This window comes from Macaca nemestrina, chromosome 16 (genome assembly GCF_043159975.1).
Source record: "Macaca nemestrina isolate mMacNem1 chromosome 16, mMacNem.hap1, whole genome shotgun sequence".
NCBI lineage: Eukaryota > Metazoa > Chordata > Mammalia > Primates > Cercopithecidae > Macaca > Macaca nemestrina.
Genome location: NC_092140.1, coordinates 18,440,189 through 18,459,894, shown reverse-complemented (window position 1 = coordinate 18,459,894; position 19,706 = coordinate 18,440,189). Strand labels below are relative to the sequence as shown.

At 44.0% G+C, this 19,706-nt stretch overlaps 1 protein-coding gene across 6 annotated transcripts in view; it reads right to left on the bottom strand.

The window, feature by feature from the left end:
- Positions 1-19,706, bottom strand: part of LOC105477329 (ATP binding cassette subfamily C member 4 (PEL blood group)) — a 291,482-nt gene that overhangs the window by 217,534 nt on the left and 54,242 nt on the right. For 4 of the 6 annotated variants that reach the window (XM_011733804.3, XM_011733811.3, XM_011733832.3 and 1 more), the window contains exons 2-4: positions 17,630-17,740; positions 16,845-16,965; positions 4,372-4,596 (exon numbers count right to left, since the gene is read on the bottom strand). In XM_011733804.3, the coding sequence (XP_011732106.2) occupies positions 4,372-4,596; positions 16,845-16,965; positions 17,630-17,740 (457 nt within the window). Of the gene's footprint in view, positions 1-4,371; positions 4,597-5,778; positions 5,821-6,387; positions 6,439-7,270; positions 7,732-16,844; positions 16,966-17,629; positions 17,741-19,706 lie in introns of those variants that run through there. The other 2 variants (XM_011733824.2, XM_011733838.3) reach the window with 2 other exon arrangements.

Below are 19,706 nucleotides of genomic sequence, written 5' to 3'. Positions count from 1 at the left end.
CTTAAAATACAGCCTGTGCTGCACAGTCTCTTTATTCGGTAAAAGTTATAAGAAATAACACAAGGAACTTGAACAAACCACCATGAACCATTTCAACAGACCACCCTTGGAGCCCTCAATCCAAATTAAAGCTAGTCATGATTCATAAAAACATAACAGACAAATTATTAAAGAGTAAGTGGGAATGTAAAATGGTGTGGCCACTGTGAAAAACAGTGAAAAACACTGTGAAAAACACTGTGAAAGAAAAAAATGGTGGTTCCTCAAAAAATTAAACATAGAATTACCACATAACCCAGCAACCCCACCTCTAAATAAATACTCCAGTGTATTAAAAGCAAGGACTCGGCCAGGTACAATGGCTCACGCCTGTAATCCCAGCACTTTGGGAGGCCAAGGTGAGCAGATCGCGAGGTCACTAGTTTGAGATCAGTCTGGCCAACATGGTGAAACCCTGTCTCTATTAAAAATACAAAAATTAGCCTGGCATGGTGGCAGGCGCCTGTAGTCCCAGCTACATAGGAGGCTGAGGCAGAAGAATCGCTTGAACCCAGGAGGCAGAAGTTGTAGTGAGCCAAGATCATGCCACTGCACTCCTGCCTGGGAGACAGAGTAAGACTCCGTCTCAAAAATAAAAATAATGAAAACTAAAAGCAAGGACTCAAAGAGATAATTGTACATTCGTGTTCATAGCAGCAATGTTCACAATAGCTACAAGGCAGAAATAACCCAAATGTCCAGTGGCAGATGAATGGACAAACAAAATGTGGCATATCCAAGTAATGGAATATTATTCACCCTTTCAAAGGAATTAAATCGTGGCATACAATACAGCATAGATAATCCCTGAAGACCTTATGCTCCATGAAGTGAGCCAGGCACAAAATAACAAATACCATAGGATTCTACTTCTATGAAATACCTAGAGTCATCAAATTCATTGAGCTGGAAAGTAGCAGGGTGATAACTGTGGAGAAGGGAGAGTGGAGAATCAGTGCCTAATGGGTATAGAGTTTCCACCCAGGAAGATGAACAAATTCTGTCGATGGATGGTGGGGTTGGGAGGCACAGTGATGTGAATGTACTTAATGCCAAGGAACTATTGTACACTTAAAAAGAGTTAAAATGGTAAATTTTGTATTATGCATATTTTACTACAATAAGAAAAAAAAATAATGATGAAAAAGCCTAAAGTAATTTTACCAAAGCTGTGAAAAAGTAAATAAATGACAAGTCATTTGCAGACATCCCACAAGATCATTCAACACTAAATGACGACGATGGGCTCGGCAGTCATTCCATTTGCAACACCCAACCTGATTTCTGCCAGACCGGGAATTAGGATGTGGGGCCTCAGTGGAAACTGCCAGCAGTGCAGAGGGACCTTTCAGAGCCCTGCTGCAAAGCCAGCCTCTGCCCCAAGGAAGCAGCCCACAGGTAAGGAGGAAGTGTCTTATTTCTTCACCTGGGCATGTTTCCACATACAAGACAGGACACGAGGATATTCATCTTTCCCACATTTCTGGGATTTCAGGTTAAGTCTTATGGTTTAACCCAAGCAATTTTTGACTTTGTAAAGAGACAATACTTCTAAGATAATCAAGTTGGTAAATTAATATCTTTGGGAGATGTTTACATGCAGATAAGCAAATTTGCTGAGTTAGATCAGATTTCCCAAAGGCTATTTTCCAAAGTGTTAGTGGAAAAGAGCAAGAAAAGCAGGTGAATAATATCTCACTTGTACGAAGAGCTGTGTTTTACTGAACCACTACCTCAAACCGGACTTCATGTAGGGTGTTTTTAAAGTTTGCAAGTGGAGTGTTAGTGAAAATTTTTATGAATTTATTAGACGTATGATCTTGAAATACAAAAAACTAGCTAATTTATAGAAAAACCTCAGTATTCTTCTCCTAAATGGCGGAAGAGAGTACAGGAGAATAACACAGATGATGGTGCTGCTGATGATGCTGCTGATGATGCTGGTGATGGTGGTGGTGAAGACCCCTTGACTAGTGTGTACAAGCCTTGTTGTCATTTTCACATCACACATGAGGAATCCGGGCAAACCTGTTACACTGTACCTAAGACACGAGGCCTCCAGGATTCACAGAATTACAAGATCAATTCCCCCATGTCAAAGGAAGACTTGGGGAGGACACCTTATGGAAGCTCCGGATAAGTGACAACGAGGTTAAAGAAGAATACTTTAAATATAAATGAGCTGGGTGAGGTGGCTCACACCTGTAATCCCTGCACTTTGGGAGGCCAAGATGGGCAGATCACGAGGTCAGGAGTTCAAGACCAGCCTGGCCAACATGGTGAAACCCCATCTCTACTAAAAACACAAAAATTACCTGGGTGTGGTGGCACATGTCTGTAATCCCAGCTACTCGGCAGGCTGAGGCAGGAGAATTGCTTGAACCCGGGAGGTGGAGGTTGCAGTGAGCAGAGGTTGCACCACTGCACTCCAGCCTGGGTGACAGCAAGACTTCGTTTAAAAAAAAAATTTAAATGGCTTAAAAAAATGGCCCAGGACAAAGAGATATCCAGGACTGATTTAATGACAAGTTCTTTAGCTCTTGACCCTAGCATCTCTATGGCAACTTCTTTATAAAGGAACCAGAAATCCTACTCCTTCTGTAACAGGCAAGACCATGGCAAACTATGGTATAATTTATGGCATATCTCAATACAAAAGCACAAATAAAATAAGAAAATATCAAATCAGGTCTTATCATTATTACTGCCCTGATGGGGAAGAAAATACAGTCAGCCTTCTGTATGTGTGGGTTCTGCATCCCTGGACTCAACCAACCTGGGGTTGAAAATATTTGGGGGAAACAAAACAGGTGATGGTGTCTGTACTGAACACACATAGACTTTTTTCTTGTCACTATTCCCTAAACATTTATTTATAATACCTAATATAACGTATATTTACATTATACAATGTACAATTATATAATGTACAATTTACAATGTACATTATATAACTGTACCCAATGTACATTGTATATTGTACATTATATAATGTATATTTACATTATATTAGGCATTGTAAGTAAGCCAAGATGATTTAAAGTACATGGGAGTGCACCCATAAAAAAAAAAAAAATCTTGTCCTTTGCAGCCACATGGATGCAGCTGGAGACCATTATCCTAAGCAAATTAACACCGGAACAGAAAACCAAATACCAGATGTTCTCACTTATAAGTGGGAGGTGATCATTGGGTACAGACGGACATAAAGATGAGAACAAAGACACTGCAGACTACAAGAGTGGGGAGAGAGGGAATGCGGCAAGGGCTGAAAAACTACCTATCAGGTACCACACTCACGGCCTGGGAGATGGGAGCATCCATACCCCAAACCTCAGCATCACACCACACACCCGTGGAAAAAACGTGCACCTCTACCCCTGAATCTAAAAAAGATGAAATTATTTAAAATAAATAAATAAAATGCCATATATGGGAGGGTATGAATAAGTTATATGCAAATACTATGCCACTTAAGCATCCTCCGATTTTTTGTATCCTCAAGAGGTCCTATAACCAATCCCCCACGAATACCAAGGGACAACTGTTTAATGTAAAACCTTACTTTGAATGAAAACCAACCAGAAAATAGAAACACTGTAAGTTCTCTCCAAAATTATGAAAAACAATAAAAAATTCAAAGTGTTATCCCAAACATCCAACTATTTTCTTAAATACCATTAAAAACAACCACAACTAGATTTAGAATATAAAGAAAGCCTGTATCTGACATGGATTCCATTTACATTTTTCTTCAGTTAAGAAAATTATATGGAATATGACTAAATGGTTCATTTAAAAAATACAAGAATTCTCTTTCTCAAATATATTCTTTTCTCCTAGATTTAATTTCATAGATCCAATTTCACTGAAGTTCACTTCTTAAAACAACTGTGATGTAAGTGAAGGTTCTAATGAACAACAACAAAAATTTCCATAAATACTACTATGAGATTGAGGCAAAGAAACACTGAAAACCAATTTGATATTTTTAATTAGATTTCATTATAAATTTAGTATTCTGCAACAGCCTGTTATCAAAGGCAGCCGTGCCCTGACAGCAGTAGAAAACTTTCATTATACACTGGAAAATTTTGCATAAAGAAAAAAAAACATTGGCCTGATGCAAATAGCAAGCTTCTCTAGTAAGGTGTAAATGATTCTATTTACAGAAGTTTTCTTCTTTTTTCTTTTTTTAGAGACAGGGTCTTGCTCTGTCACCCAGGCTGGAGAGCAGTGGCTATTTATGCAGTATTTAATTTACATAAAACTTTCCCAGAATGCTTCTGATGCTTCAGGTGAGGTACATGTTTAATGCTGAATGTCACTTACCTTCCGATAAATCATATGGCACATGGCTATTCGTAACCTCATCCCAGCACACTGAACGTGATAAAAATATAAGTGATGCAGTATGGCCAAAATGAGCGTGCAAACAGTCAGCACCGTGGCATAGGCGTACGCTGTGTTCAAAGCCACAGAATCCATGGGATCGTAATTTTCAAAATAATTAATAATTTTTCCCAAAAATATGGGCTGGATTACTTTGGCACTTTCCTAAAAGAAGAAAAAAAAAAGCCTTTAATTAGACATAAAGACCACACCATTTCTTCTTTTTCTTTTTTCAGATGTTGCTCACTCTGTCACCCATCCTGGAGTAAAGTGGCACAATCCTAGCTCACAGCAGCCTCGAAATCCCTGACTCAAGCAATCCTCACGCCTCAGCCTCCCAAGTAGCTAGGACTACAAGTGCACACCATCATGTAGAGCTTTTTTCTTTTTTTTCTGTCAAGACAGGGTCTCACTAGGTTGCCCAGGCTGGTCTTAAACTCCTAGGCTCAAGTGATCCTCCCACCTCAGCCTCCCAAAGTGCTGGGATTACAGATGTGAGCCACCACACCCAGGCTCATTTTTTCTTAACACAAGTTTTACTTTTATATTTTCAAAGTGCAACATTCATCACTAATCTAAAAGAAAAGCAGAACTGTTTTCTTCTTTAAGACAAGCTGAGTTTTAACCTGAAGTCAAAATTCTAATTTCAAAGTCAATAAAGTTTTAGTACATTGTGCTTGGTACACTGTGGGTGCTCAGTATGACAAACAGTGCTTTAAAGCACACTTGGCAAACTACCAAATTAAGTCTTGGCCTAAGGTGAATAAGAAAACAAGTGACCAAAGAGAAATAAGGAATTTGCTTACAAATGGACACCCCAGCTCTCACCCCACTTCCTCTAACTCTTGACATCCCAGCCCACAGGAAAGTTGAGAAGGCTCGTGTATGGGAGGCCACCACTCTCGCCACCTCCTTCACTGTTAAGAGCCTTTATAAACGGAGATAATGGCACAAACCCAGATCAGAAAATCAAACTCTCCAATTTTTCCCAATCCAAACTCCATGTGTCAACAGATCTAAGACAACCAAGTCCAGCTTCAGTTGGAGTGGGGAAAAGAGCCAGGCTTGGGAGGATTCCAGGCTCTTGGACCCACAGGACATTACTTCAATATGTTTCTGCCCCCTACAAGCCTGGATTTGCCCAGAAGAACTGCCACGTTGGCTCAGGTAGTGCAGAGTCAAAAATTAAACCCACCAGAAATTGACCTCAAAGGTAATGTCATCAGTAGTTCTCTATAATCAGTCATACTTTGAAGGTCCTAGTTTTGAAGCAATATTAATAATAATCTATTCCCCAAGGCAAAATTAAAACCCCACACCAATGAGCTGGGAGGCATGAGGGCTTACCTTCTGAACAAGACATAGGGAATGCAATGTTAACCTCCAAGACTAAGGCAAAGAAACAGCAGAACACAGCTTGAGCCATGGTTTGAGGTAAGCAAAGGAGCTTTCCTTTACTCTCCCTGCCAAATGAGCACTTCACCCCATAACCTACTTCCTCCCTCTAGAAACCCTTGTAAGGGACCCTTTTCCCTGATCAAAGAGAACCAAACACTCATTGCAAATCCAGGTCACCAAAGGTAAACATGTAGGCCCTCGACATCATTTCCTCCTAACTTCTCAGAAGACAAAATGCAAAAAGGTTGAAAATCTTTTCAGACCTTGACTTTGGAAAACAACTTTTCCTTTTAAGCAATCTCTCCTTCTTAACAAAGACATAATAAACACCTGACAGATTTGCTACTGATAGCTGTTTTTTGTCTATCTTAAGTGAGGGAAGAAGAATCGATAAAAAACAAAAACAAAATTAACACACACTTTCATCCCAAACAACTAGTGCTGGATCAGGATATTTACAGAAGACATTCCCATTCCTCAAATGGGTCATGATATTAAATCCCAACACTCCTGTCCTGTCATGTATACACACACACACACACACACACACAAACTCACAGACTTCACCAACCACGTTGCCTTCCAGGAGGTCATGGAAGTTTTCCCCTATGATACAGAAATCAGAAAATACCATTTAGTTAAATAATTATGAATAAGATGATCAGATATCAAGAATGCAGAGGCTCACTGTTACGTTTCCAGCATGCCCAATCATTCAAGAGGCACTAAGAGTTTATGGAAGAGTCCCCAGTACAATGGGTCATAACATGGACTGTGTAGAGTTTACTGAGATGAAAATCTAGAAGTTTACATCAAGCAGCAAGAAGGCGCATGTATACATATGTAACAAACCTGCATGTTGTGCACATGTACCCTAGAACTTAAAGTATAATAAAAATAAAACTTATCAATAAGACCAAACTGTACACATGGGCAGCCCCAGCTCAGGAGTGCCAGGGGGAACCAGGGCCGCAGCAGACACACCTGGGCTATCAGCCAGAAGCTCAGTGCTAACTCTTTGCATTTCTAAATGTTCCTGAAACTTCTCACGGTCCCTGGGAGTCACTGTTACTTGTTAACACACTTCTCCATTTCAGCCTAGGGTGAGTACAATTCAAACAGCAAGAGGGATGGCCCCCAGAGGAAATAACAGATGCAATAAACCCAGCAAAAGAGAATGCAAAAGGCAGGCAGGTCACGACCACCTAATTGTCCAGATTTCCCTGCCGAGAGACAGCATTTAATAATCCAGTCAAGTCAATGGGCTCACTGGTGAGTAATGCTGGTTTTTGGTCCATGCCTTTCCACGGACCTCTCCATCCCATATCTTAACCCTCAATTAGTAAGAAACAAAACAACTGGGAAAATGCTCATTATCAAAATTATAACTAACCAAATTTAAACTTTCTAAATATCAGTACCAAGGTCAAAAGTAACTCACATAAATTCTCCATCTTAGAGACCAACCAATCTACGACCTGGTGAAGAGTCTTTTCACAAACAAGCTAAGAATACAGTCCTTACTCCTTCACAGGAATTCTCCTCAACTGTGAAACCATGGAGATTTTTAAGAGTTCAGTAGGATACTTCAGTGTTCCATACTTCAGGTTCTACCGGAGTCCCAGAGTACTTGAAGGCAGATACTTCTCAATGGAGTGTTTGGTACTCAGCCTCCTGACATTTGAGCCCCATCCCTTGCTTTCTTGCAGTGACACATTACATGTCTAGGCCCAGTGGGCACGCGGCCTCCATGCTCCTGCTCCCCCACACACTTCAGATATTCCTTGCCCAACTACACTGCACCTGATTGCATGGGAAGGAAAGAAAACACAAGAAATGGAAACAAGCTACCAAAGAAGAACATGTTTGAGTGAAAAATACAAGCAGAAAAGAGTGAACTGTGGAAAAATGAGTAAGCAGTTTGTTTTAGAAATGGGGAAATACAGCCGGGCGCAGTGGCTCCTGCCTGTAATCCCAGCACTTTGGGAGGCCAAGGTGGGCAGACCACTTGAGGTCAGGAGTTCAAGACCAGCCTGGCCAACATGGTGAAAACCCATCTCTACTAAAAATACAAAAACTAGCTGGGCATGGTGGCTCGCACCTGTAATCCCAGCTACTGGGGAGGCTGAGGCAGGAGAATCACTTGAATCCATGAGGCGAGGTTGCAGTGAGCTGAGATGGCACCATTGCACTCCAGCCTGGGGAACAGCACAAGACTTCATCTCAGAAAAAAAAAAGAAGAAAGGGGGGAACGGGGGACAAAAGTAGGGTTGAGAAAGATCCCGAGATAAGGAAGAAAAAAAGTGAATCTGGGGAAATAATAACCATTAAGACTCCAGATATACCTGAAGTCCTCCCTGAATCAATGCAGTCCTGACTGCATGTGAGAATTACCCGGGAGACTTACAAGCTCACTGATGCCCAGGACCCATCCCCTAGATTTAGGGCCAATTGATCAGGGTGGGGCCTGAGTTCCCCATCCCTGGAAGATTCTGGAGTGTAGAAACCAATGCCTGTACACATCACTATTCTCCTGTCCTGTACTATCTCTGTGTCTGAGTCTGGAGGGGCTGGAGAACCGCTGTGAAGAACTTTTCAGAGATGGAGTTTCACTCTTATTGTCCAGGCTAGAGTGCAGTGGTGCAGTCTCAGCTTACCGCAACCTCCGCCTCCCAGGTTCACACCATTCTCCTGCCTCAGCCTCCTGAGTAGCTGGGACTACAGGTGTGTGCCACCCCGCCCAACTAATTTTTGGTTTTTTTTAGTAGAGACGGGGTTTCACCATATTGGCCAGGCTGGTCTCCAACTCCTGACCTCATGATCTGCCTGCCTTGGCCTCCCAAAGTGCTGGGATTACAGGCATGAGCCACTGCGCCTGACCCTGAAGAACTTTTAAGACCACAAAGGGCTTTTAATCAGAGCTGCTGCCAAATGTCAGGCTTCCAAGAAAAGCCCTTAGGAAAAAAGGATGCTGAGATTTCAGTGATGACTCTAAGACCTTCCACTCTGCAGAGCAGGGAAACTTCAGTGTTCAGTAAAGACCCTACCTACCAAACAAAAGGATGAACCATAATTTGGTTTTTTTAACTTTAAACAAAATAGTTTAACTAATTTGTTTGACTTTAAAAAAATATAGTTTGGAAAGACAGTCCCTGCACATTACTATCTACCCTAAGGACAATGTAAACTGCGAAGAAAAAAATTTAAATTATTTTCAGAAATCATATTATGGGTAATAGTATTGATACTGTAAGATAAAATAAATGAATAAGTAGATATCAAGGGCTGGGATTAGGCTAGCGAGAAAAAAGAACAGATGAAGGGAGAAAAGAGATACAGATGTAAGAGCAAAGAGATGAAGTAAAAACACCAGTGTCCTGAATCGGATTTGGAAATACCCACATAAATGCATGATGTGTTTATCTTTAAATATAAACATATTAAATATAAACATAAAAGGAGTTAAAGCTGCTAGGAAACATGGTTGATTCCACAGCTGGGGCAAAAACTGTTCAGGGAGCCTAAAACATCTTGTCATACCCGAAAATGAGGAAGCTAGCAAAGACTAACAGTACACATGCAAAAGACTCAGAGCCCGACTTCAACAGACTCCCATTAGCCAAAGACAGCCAAAGTGTGGCACAGGGATAATAACTGTAATGAACAGCACAACTGTTTAAATCCATGAGCTCACAATCATACTCATCAAAATAAACAGAACAAACAATAACAAAAAAATCCATTAACTCCAGAGGAAAATGCTGGAGAATCACTCATTATTTTGAAAATCGGCTTTAAAAAAATAGTAACAAAATTAATCATTTCTCCTGCCTTTCCTATAAGTATACTGTAACTCAGGGTATCAAAGAGTTGACAGTGGTAAAGTGTCTCTTTATGCAAATATTTCAGCTAATAAATAAGGAACTGGAATATCACCACTTTGCAAATTCCTAACAAATTAATGGATCTAAACAATGATCATGAATGGCTCCAAATATCACACACACACAACCAGACCTAAGCGAGGTATCTCGAAGTGGCAGGCGGTACATACCCCCCACCTACAAAGTACTCCTGCCAAAAGGAGGAGTGGGGAAAATAAAACCTGAATCACATCAAGCTTCTAGATCTAACTACTAACTTCTGGTACCAGATGGACATGTTAAGCATGCGCGGATGCAGAGGGTCACGAGAAGGGTAGGAGGGATTTGCAATGAGCCCAGTCTACACCCTGGGAATCCGTGCAGGACAAGCAACATGGTTTCTTCAATTAAAAAGTACACACGCAGCTGGGCACGGTGGCTCACACCTGTAATCTCAGCACTTTGGGAGGCCAAGGCAGGTGGATCACTTGAGGTCAGGAGTTCGAGACCAGCCTGGCCAACATGGTGAAACCCCATCCCTACTAAAAATACAAAAATTACCAGGGCGTGGTGGCAGATGCCTGTAATCCCAGCTACTCAGGAGGCTGAGGCAGGAGATCACTTGAATCCAGGAGGCAGAGGTTGCAGTGAACCAAGATCACTGCACTCCAGCCTGGGCAAGAGCAAGACTGCATCTCAAAACACATACACACACACACACACACACACACACACACGCACACACACACACATTTTCAAAGGGGGCAGTGAGCAAGGCTTCATAAAAATCAAGAGTGGTCATGAGTTGATAGTTACTGAATCTGGCTTAGGGGTAGAGGGGGCTTAGTGTCCTATTATATTTTTATATTTTTGAAATGATCTTTAAAAACCTAAGAAAGATACCAGCACTTTGGGAGGCCGAGGTGGACAAATCACTTGAGGTCAGGAGTTCGAGACCAGGCTGGCCAACATAGTAAAACCCTGTCTCTACTGAAAACACAGAAATTAGCTGCATTTGGTGGTGTACACTTGTAATCCCAGCTATTCGGGAGGCTGAGGTAGAAGAATGGCTTGAACCAAGGAGACAGAGGTTGCAGTGAGCCAAGATCATACACTGCACTCTAACCTGGGTGACAGACTAAGACTCTGGCTCAAAATACAAAACAACCAAAGAAAGAAAACACCACATGAGGCTTGGTCTTGGCCCTCATGTCAGGCAGCTGAACAAGAAATGTAGAATTGGAGTTATTAAAAAACACCTCATTGGCCAGGCACTATAGCTCACGCCTATAATCCCAACACTTTCGGAGGCCAAGGCAGGCAAATCAAAAGGTCGAAATTGAGACCATCCTGGCCAACATGGTGATACCCCGTCTCTACTAAAAATACAAAAAAATTAGCTGGGTGTGGTGGTGCACACCTGTATTCCCAGCAACTCGGGAGGCTGAGGCAGCAGAATCACTTGAACCCGGGAGGCAGAGGTTGCAGTGTGCGAGATCGTGCCACTGCACTCCAGCCTGGTGACAGAGTGGGACTCCGTCTCAGAAAAAAAAAAAAAAACACCTCATTTCTCAGAGACATATTTAGATAGTTTTCAACTATTTAAAATACAAAGACCAACAAGCAGCATAGATACAAATGGAGAAGCTGCCTGTGTCGTGGTTTGGCCCACACAGAGGATTCCCAAGCTCCTCCTTCCTCCTGCCCCACTGCAGGCTCCAAGTGGGTGGATACTTGCTCAGTCCCCAACACAGTCTCCATGGAGGTGCACACAGGGGACAGATGTGCTGGAAATTTGCAGGCTGTTCTGTTCTAATTAGCATTTGCCTGTAAGAGCACCGTGTTCACCAGTTCACCATTAGACTAGTACTTATTTCTCTGGGCATTATAACCATCCCTTAACTCTGAAATCATTCCTAATCTCACTTGTATTACTTTGAAATTCCAACCTCAAAGACTCCCCAAAAACTGGTGTCACCATCCCTCTTTCTGCTGGTGCCACCATTAGTACCCAGGGAAGGCCCTGCTTGCATTCTGCTTAGTTAAGAGTATACGGCTAGGGAGTTATGGATCCACAGCACTGTAACCAGAGGAATTAACCCATTTGTGCCTAGCATTCCATTATTGGAACGCTAAGCTTGTGGGAGTTATTTATATTCTACTGCTCAAGGTCATCGCCAAGGTCTGATTTTTCACACACACACACCCGCACAAAAATTGGCAACCTCCAGCATAAGTGGGTTAAAAAAGGCCTGAATGTCATCACAGAAGCTTTTTACAAAATGCTAGGTTGAGTTTAGAGCTTCCACTATCTAAAATACGAAGATCCACAAGCGGCACAGATACAAGACCAAAAAATGAAAAGCATCTTCATAAAATCAGTTGTGAAACTAACATTTGTTCTAACTCCATTTTTTTTTTTCTTTTTCTGAGACAGTCTTGCTCTGTCACCCAGGCTGAAGTGCAGTGGCATGATCTCAGCTCACTGCAATCTCCACCTCCCAGGTTCAAGCAATTCTCCTGCCTCAGCCTCCTGAGTAGCTGGGATTACAGGCACCCACCACTACACCCAGTTAATTTTTATATTTTTAATAGAGATTGGGTTTCACCAGGTTGGTCAGGCTGGTCTCGAACTCCTGACCTTGTGATCCACCCGTTTTGGCCACCCAAAATGCTGGGATTACAGGCATGAGCCACGGCACCCGGCCTAATTTTCTTTTTTAGAGACAAGGTCTTGCTTTGTCCCCCATGCTGGAGTACAGTGGTGCAATCATAGCTCACTAAAGCTGGGAACTCCTGGGTTCAAATAATCATCCCTTGGCATGCCAAAATGCTGGGATTACAGGCATAAGCCACCATGCCTGGTCAATAAATAGCTTTAATGACTGAAAACCCAAAACAGCACCTGAAATGCTTTTGAGATGTTACACGCACTACCTTCATCTTAAGAAATTATTTCCAACTTCTCCAAAACAGACCAGTGTCAATAGGCAAGTCTGGGAAAACAATAGTATTTATGCTAGAATTCAGGCTGTTTTCACTGCCAGAAGGAAAAGAAAAAAAAAAAAAAAAAATCCAAGGATTACTTCGAGTTGAACTGGGAAGAGCTTTAGCTCCCTGAACTTTACTGCATCGGAACTAAAAGTTCTACCAGTTATTATATTAAAGACACAAAGTTAAAATGAGCATCATCCACGAGTCACCATGATCATCTAAAAAATAACTGACTACTGTCTAATTTTATACCATAAACCACCAAGATACTCGTGTAAACACAGGACCAACAAGTGCTCTACTGTGAAAAGCCCAGGGTCCACTTTATATGAGAGGTGCTTGCCGCCAGCACTGTGTGGGTCCATCTTAACACCTTAGCCTGCCGCCCTAATACCTGGGGCCCACCTTGCTAGTGGGAGGGTTCAGATACCAGGACAGAAGACCTGTCCCCATACTAGTGGCTGATCTGGGGTCTTCATCCTTGCCAAGCAAACTGCACACCCACTTCACGACTCAGGCCAAAGGCTTCTAAAACTGCAGAGCTATCATTGCTATGCAGGAAACCCAGAGCCTTTGATAAGTAAAAACAGGGAACTTGACATCTGCCCAAACCATGAGTCGATGTCGTGACTATGGAAGACCACAAACTTCCCCCTCGTCTGTCTGAGGAGGAGACAACTGGGAATGGTATCTTAACAGCACGGATGTTGATGAACTTGGGTCAGCAGGGCTGCCACACCTCATACGTTTGGAGGATGGTACTTAGTGGGAGACAAGTTTCTAAAGGGTTCTTGGTCAGCCAGGCACGGTGGCTCACGCCTGTAATCCCACTACTTTAGGAGGGTGAGGTGGGTCGATGGCTTGAGCTCAGTAGTTCTAGACCGGCCTGGACAACATGGTAAAACCTCATCTCTACTAAAAACACAAAAAATAAGCCATGCGTGGTGCATGCCTATAGTTACAGCTACTCAGGAGGCTGAGGTGGGAGGACCGCTTGAGCCCAGGGAGATGGAGGTTGCAGTGAGCTGAGATCACACCACTGCACTCCAGCCTGAGTGACAGAGTGAGACCTCGCCTCAAAGAAAAACATAAAAAAAAAAAAGGGTTCCCGGTCAACCTGAATGTACCTTGGTGCTCTGACCTGCCCAGCACCCCAGCCACTCTCTAGCATGTCACCTGATTTTCCGGCCCCAGGAGACCTAGGAACCTAGGGTAATTTATAATCCCCAACCTCATTTCCCACAGCCATGCCCCACTGCTCCAGGGAGCTCTTAGCATCTGACTTATCCCCAGGCCAAGTTCAAGAAGCATGTGCTAGAGACACTGAAGACAGAGTTCTCAAGACACCTTTATGACAGTCTGGAGATGGTCAGGGCTCTAAGTCAGCGTGCCTGAGACTGAATCTGGGCTCTGTCATTTACCCTTTGTGTGGCCCTGGGCACATTATATAACTACATGGCACCCAGTGTCCCCTTCCCGAAAGTAGGGGTAAAAGAATGCCTTCTGACTGAGCATGGTGATTCCTGCCTGTAATCCCAGCACTTTGAGAGGCCAAGGTGGGAGGATCATTTGAGCGTAGGAGTTTAAGACCAACCTGGGCAATAAAGTGAAACAAAAAATACAAAAATTAACCAGGCATGGTGGTACGCACCTGTGATCCCAGCTACTCGGGAGGATTGCTTGAGCCCAGTAGGCCAAGGCTGCAGCGAGCCAAGATAGCACCACTGCATTCCAGCCTGGCAACAGAGTGAGATCCTATCTCAAAAAAAAAAAGAAAAGAAAAGAAAAGGAAAAGGAAAAGGAAAGGAAAAGAAAAAGACAAAGAAAAAGAAAAAAGAAAAGAAAAGAAAAGAAAAGAATTCATAGCAGTTCCTGGTACATACTATTTTTCAAGTACTCACTGTCACTATTACTACAACTACTGCTACCAGCATTGCTGCTGCTACTGCTACTGAGTACCAACCACTACTAATCCTGCTGCTGCTTCTACTAGCACTGCTGCTGCTAAGCAGTACTGAGCATAAGCCCCCATATTTGCCAGGTCCTCCACTCCCTACTCTTCTGCCATGACTGCCCAAAAACCACCCTGCTAAAAGACAGACCAGCTCTCCACCAACTGTACCTGTATTAAGCTCCCCTCGATTCAGGCCCCTTCCCACATGCCCATCAGCAGTAAGGATGACCATGCTCCCAGCACCAGAGTGGGGCCCGTCCTCAAGTCTCAGGAGAAATTCACATTTCCACAGCCTCTACTTCTGTGCCTGCTTCTCCCAAAAGCTTACCCAAATCTCACTGTAGTCTAGTCACCATCTGTGGGTTAGAGACCCCATCCCAAGTGGCTGGCAGCCCATGACAGCACGGACAGCCCTGAGCATGACAAGCTCAGTTCCTTCTAGATCATCCTGTTTTCAATTTCATAAGCAGCTGGTAACAAAGGGAAACTAGAGAAATGGAAGTAGCTGAGGGAGGCCTGCCTCGAAACCTATGTGAGGCCATTCATTCCTACTACACCTAACCAGACAGCTGGTGTGAGCCTCAGGCACTTACGGAGGTTCCACGGCTACCAGACAACTTCTCTGAGGTTGCACAGCCAAACTGGGCCAGGAAATCCTGCACACGCTGGCCGCATTGACAGCAACTTGTCATTCTGTTCCTTTCCAACTGAGATTGATTGGGGCCATGGGGAAACACCATCGCTGGGACACCCCGGCACAGGTTGAAGAGGGGCTGGGAGAACCTGAGGGGCTCCTACACCCTCTTCCACCCTCAAGTCAGTTCCACCGGTTATTCTACATGTCCGCCCCGTCCTCCACAAAGCCACAGCGGCATGCAGGCAGGGCGGGTACCCTCTCAAAGGTGGCATTCACCATCTGGCACCCTGGCCAACACATCTTTGTCACCAATGAGACCATCCATCTCCCAGGACCGTCCAGTCCCCAGTTGTCTGACAGATTCCTCTGGTGTAGGGCAGAGCGCACCTACCTGCCTCCCACTGTCCACCGAGCCCTCCACAACAAAAAAGCATATTCAACAGGAGCTACACCCCCCACATACAAACCAACTCCCCCCACCTCATTCCCAACAAAATGAACCGTGACAACTCCCCAACCCGCAATTAAAGCCACCCTTTTGTAGCAACAGCAACATCCACCCCTCTTACTTTCATGGACCACTGACATCCCTACGGTAGCACAGAGGACACAAGTCACCAAGCAGGACCCTCTGCATCCCCTCTAGCAGGCTGCAGACCAGAACAGACAGGCTACCTGGCAGTGTGCCTAGGCAGAACACTGTCTGGCTGCAGGATCTCAACAGAGGCCCTTCCGGGTAATGGAGGTCATTGCCCTTCCGGCTTTCTGCCTTTGATTTTTCATGGAATGTCCATTTATATACTCTCTGCAGGGCCAGGCACCAAGACTCTACCTTCCAACCAGCAATCCACTCCGACAGCAAGGAAGACACACCGGACAGGTGTGATGAATCCCCTGGGAAGCACAGTCCTCGAACCTTCTTCCCAGAGGGGGTTTTGGCTCCCAGCACCTGGGCCCACTGGGAGGGGGTAGCTCTTGGGTGCTTCAGCCAGCTCCAGCCTCTGGGGCACCACCGCCAGCCCAGGTGCAAGGCCCTCAGCTCTGTTTCCCTGAGAGGGGAGAGGTGACAATACCTCTCCAGGAGAGCATTTATCAGATTTGGGTTGGTGAACAATTATTTGTTGAGCACCTGTAAAGTGTCTTACATTATTCTGGGCTCTGATCAAAAATCACTTCCTCCAAACCACAGGGCACGTGCTCCTCGAGGCTGTAGGATCCTCTTTGGATCAGGAGTGACTCAGCATTTAAAACATTTACTGAGCACCAGCATTGTCCTACCATAGAATAAAATGCTCTTCTTCCATGACACTGCATTTTAATTGGTTACAAGAAAAACAATAATGACCTTGAGCTTTAGTCATTTAAGTATTCACTCGGATAAATACGCTCACTGAACTAACTACCTAATGCTTCCTAGACACGTTTAATCCTTAGACCTTAAAATACCTTCAAACCCCATCTGGCCACTTCTCCCTTCTGTTCCCCCATCCATTACAGCACCATCAATGGCGAGCACGTTTACTCTATGTGTCCTGAAAAACAATTCACGGTATGTAAAAGCTTTTACCTCAATTAATGTAAAAATTCCCAAAACTAAATAAGATTTCCAGTAACACTTAATGATTGCTCTTGTTAAAGAAGGCTTCTGTGCGTCATTCTCAGCTCTTAAAACTTCTTTATCCCAGAACCTACAATGAGGAAAAAGCTTTGTAAATAACAATGTACCCTGCCACAACATAAAACAGGGGAGGTGGCAGAGTGACAGGTAGGCATTTAAGACAGGGCATTTTGTCACTATCTCATAAATGCTGCTAATTGATCCCAGGGCTCCTGAAGGGTATGTGTGGTATAGAAACTGTAGCATCAGAAAAGCAGGCTTTGAGGGGAAGTCTGGGGAAACAAGTTACTGCCAAGCTTTGCTGGATTGAAGCCCCATCACAGCACAGATAAGCCGGACAACCTCCTCCAGCCACACTACTTCCACCTCCAGGGACAGACCTCAGGCATCTCGGGCCTTTGATGCTGGCTCCCCCAACCTTTACAGAGGCCCTTCCCATGGGGAACCCATTGCCTGGTGGCTTCTGCCTGCAGTTAAATGGTGGGCTTTCAATGCCCCGTAAGACTGGAGCACACATTGCAGGGGTACCCAAGTTAAGTTCTGGAATCCAGAAGTTCAGGAGTTTCCCCCAGGCTACCATGGTAGGCTGAGCCTAGGGGCAGCCTGAGGAAGGTGACACACATTCACTTCAAGGGTATACAGAGGCTCCAGACGGGACTCAGGAAGGCAAAACCCACTCCCCACACACAGACACCCACGCTTCCTTAATGCCCACTTTACTGCCTCCCACTTACCCTTGCAACTCCTCTCCAAGGTGCTGTGAGCGGTCTTCTGGTAGCACTGAATACATATCATCTTCCTCTAATCTCCGTTTATGGCCAATCTTAAACAAGGGATTGAGCCACCTGTCAACAAGAGAAAAGAAGAGACATACACCCGGAATTACACATCCGTGCTTAAGTAGACCCCTACCTCCGTGGGTTTGGCTTAAACTTACCTCTAAAATACATATAGCTCTATATAGACAGAGAGATATGAATATATAGAGCTAGAGAAAGAGAAAAATTAACATGTGTGCACATGCGCGCGCACACACACACACACACACACACACACACACACACACGCACGGTCCCTAGCTTTAACCACAGAGAGGCCCCAAAAGCAATGACGCACCAGTAGCTGAGAGCTGGTGCCCAGATCTTGGTTTCCAATACCATTATTCTCTAAAAGGAACCAGGACTTCTTGAAGAAATAGATGATTCCAAAGCTGGGGCAGAAAAAGTACAAGAGGGGCCATGAGATACTGTAAGATCAGGAAACATTCAAGGAATCAAGAGGATGGGCCCAAAGAACAGAGGACGGGGTCCCACTAGACGAGTCTGTGATAATGGAAGCATCCAAATAAATCATGACAGCAATGAATTCTAACCCACTGAATAACGAAAGAATCCACGAATCCTTACTGAGACATAAATGGGGGAAGAAGGAAAAAGCTCTCAGATAAAGAATGATGGGTTAGAAAACATTTTCGACGGAAGCTAAAACCAGTCAGTGAAAGTTTGATGGGACATTTACATAATCTAAAATTATCTATGTACAAATTATTTATTAGTTATAAAAGGAAAAAATAGTATTCTTGCAGAGGAGAGAAAGAACTTATTCAAATATTGTGAGATCCTTTTTACTAAAAAAAAAATCGAAATGGTCATCATCCATGAGGAACCATTTAAATGATAATAATTAACATGCACCAGGCATAGTGGCTCACACCTATAACTCCAGAGCTTTGGGAAGCTGAGGAGGGAGAGTGGCTTGAACCCAGGAGTTTGAGACCAGCCTACACAACATAGTGAGATCCCCATCTCTACTAAAAGTTTAAAAAGAAAAAGTCTGGGCAGTGGCTCATGCCTGTAACCGCAGCACTTTGGGTGGCTGAGGTGGGCGGATCACTCGAGGCCTCGAGACCAGTCTGGCAAAACCCCATCTCTACTAAGAAAATATAAAAATTAGTGAGGTGTGGTGACATACGCCTGCAGTTCCAGCTACTCGGGAGGCTGAGGCACAAGAATCACTTGAGCCTGGGAGGCAGAGGTTGCAGTGAGCTGAGATTGATGCCACTGCACTCCAGCCTGGGCAACTGAATGAGACTGTCTCAAAAAATATATATATATAAATAAAAAATAAAATAATTAAAATTTAGCCAGGTGTAGTGGTGTGTGCCTGTGATCCCAGCTATTCCAGAGGCTGAGGTGGGAGGATGGACTAAGCTCAGGTGGTCAAGGCTGCAGTGAGCTGTGATTGCCACTGCACTTCAGCCTGAGCAGAAGAGCAAGACTTTGTCTAAAAAAAAAAAGAAATATGTTTGTGCCTGTGCCCTATTAGGAAACCTCTAATAACTTTGATAGATGCAATTACTCAAGTACACAAACTTCTTTCATGTTGGCTGTCTTGTCTGGCCATGTGTCACCTTTAAAGGCATGTTTTACTATGGGGATTGTCTAATCCAGGAAGCCCTTCCCATGGGGAACCCATTGCCTGGTGGCTTCTGCCTGCAGTTAAATGGTGGGCTTTCAACGCCCCCTAAGATTGGAGCACACATTGCAGGGGTACCCAAGTTAAGTTCAGGAACCCAGAAACCTCCTGGTGATCCAAACTAGCAAATCTAATTAACCCAATGGCAAGAACTCATCAACTCACGTCTTTCTCCCCACCTCCTCCAAGGTGCGTCCAGAAGACTGTAACCTAACCAGCCCAGCTTCAACTTAGGTGGGTTTCCCAGACATGCCTGAGACCTCCCTTCCGGCGGAACATCACACAGTGTATTTCAGCAAGGACTTCTAAGTAAAATGCACTGGTGTCTTTTTGGAC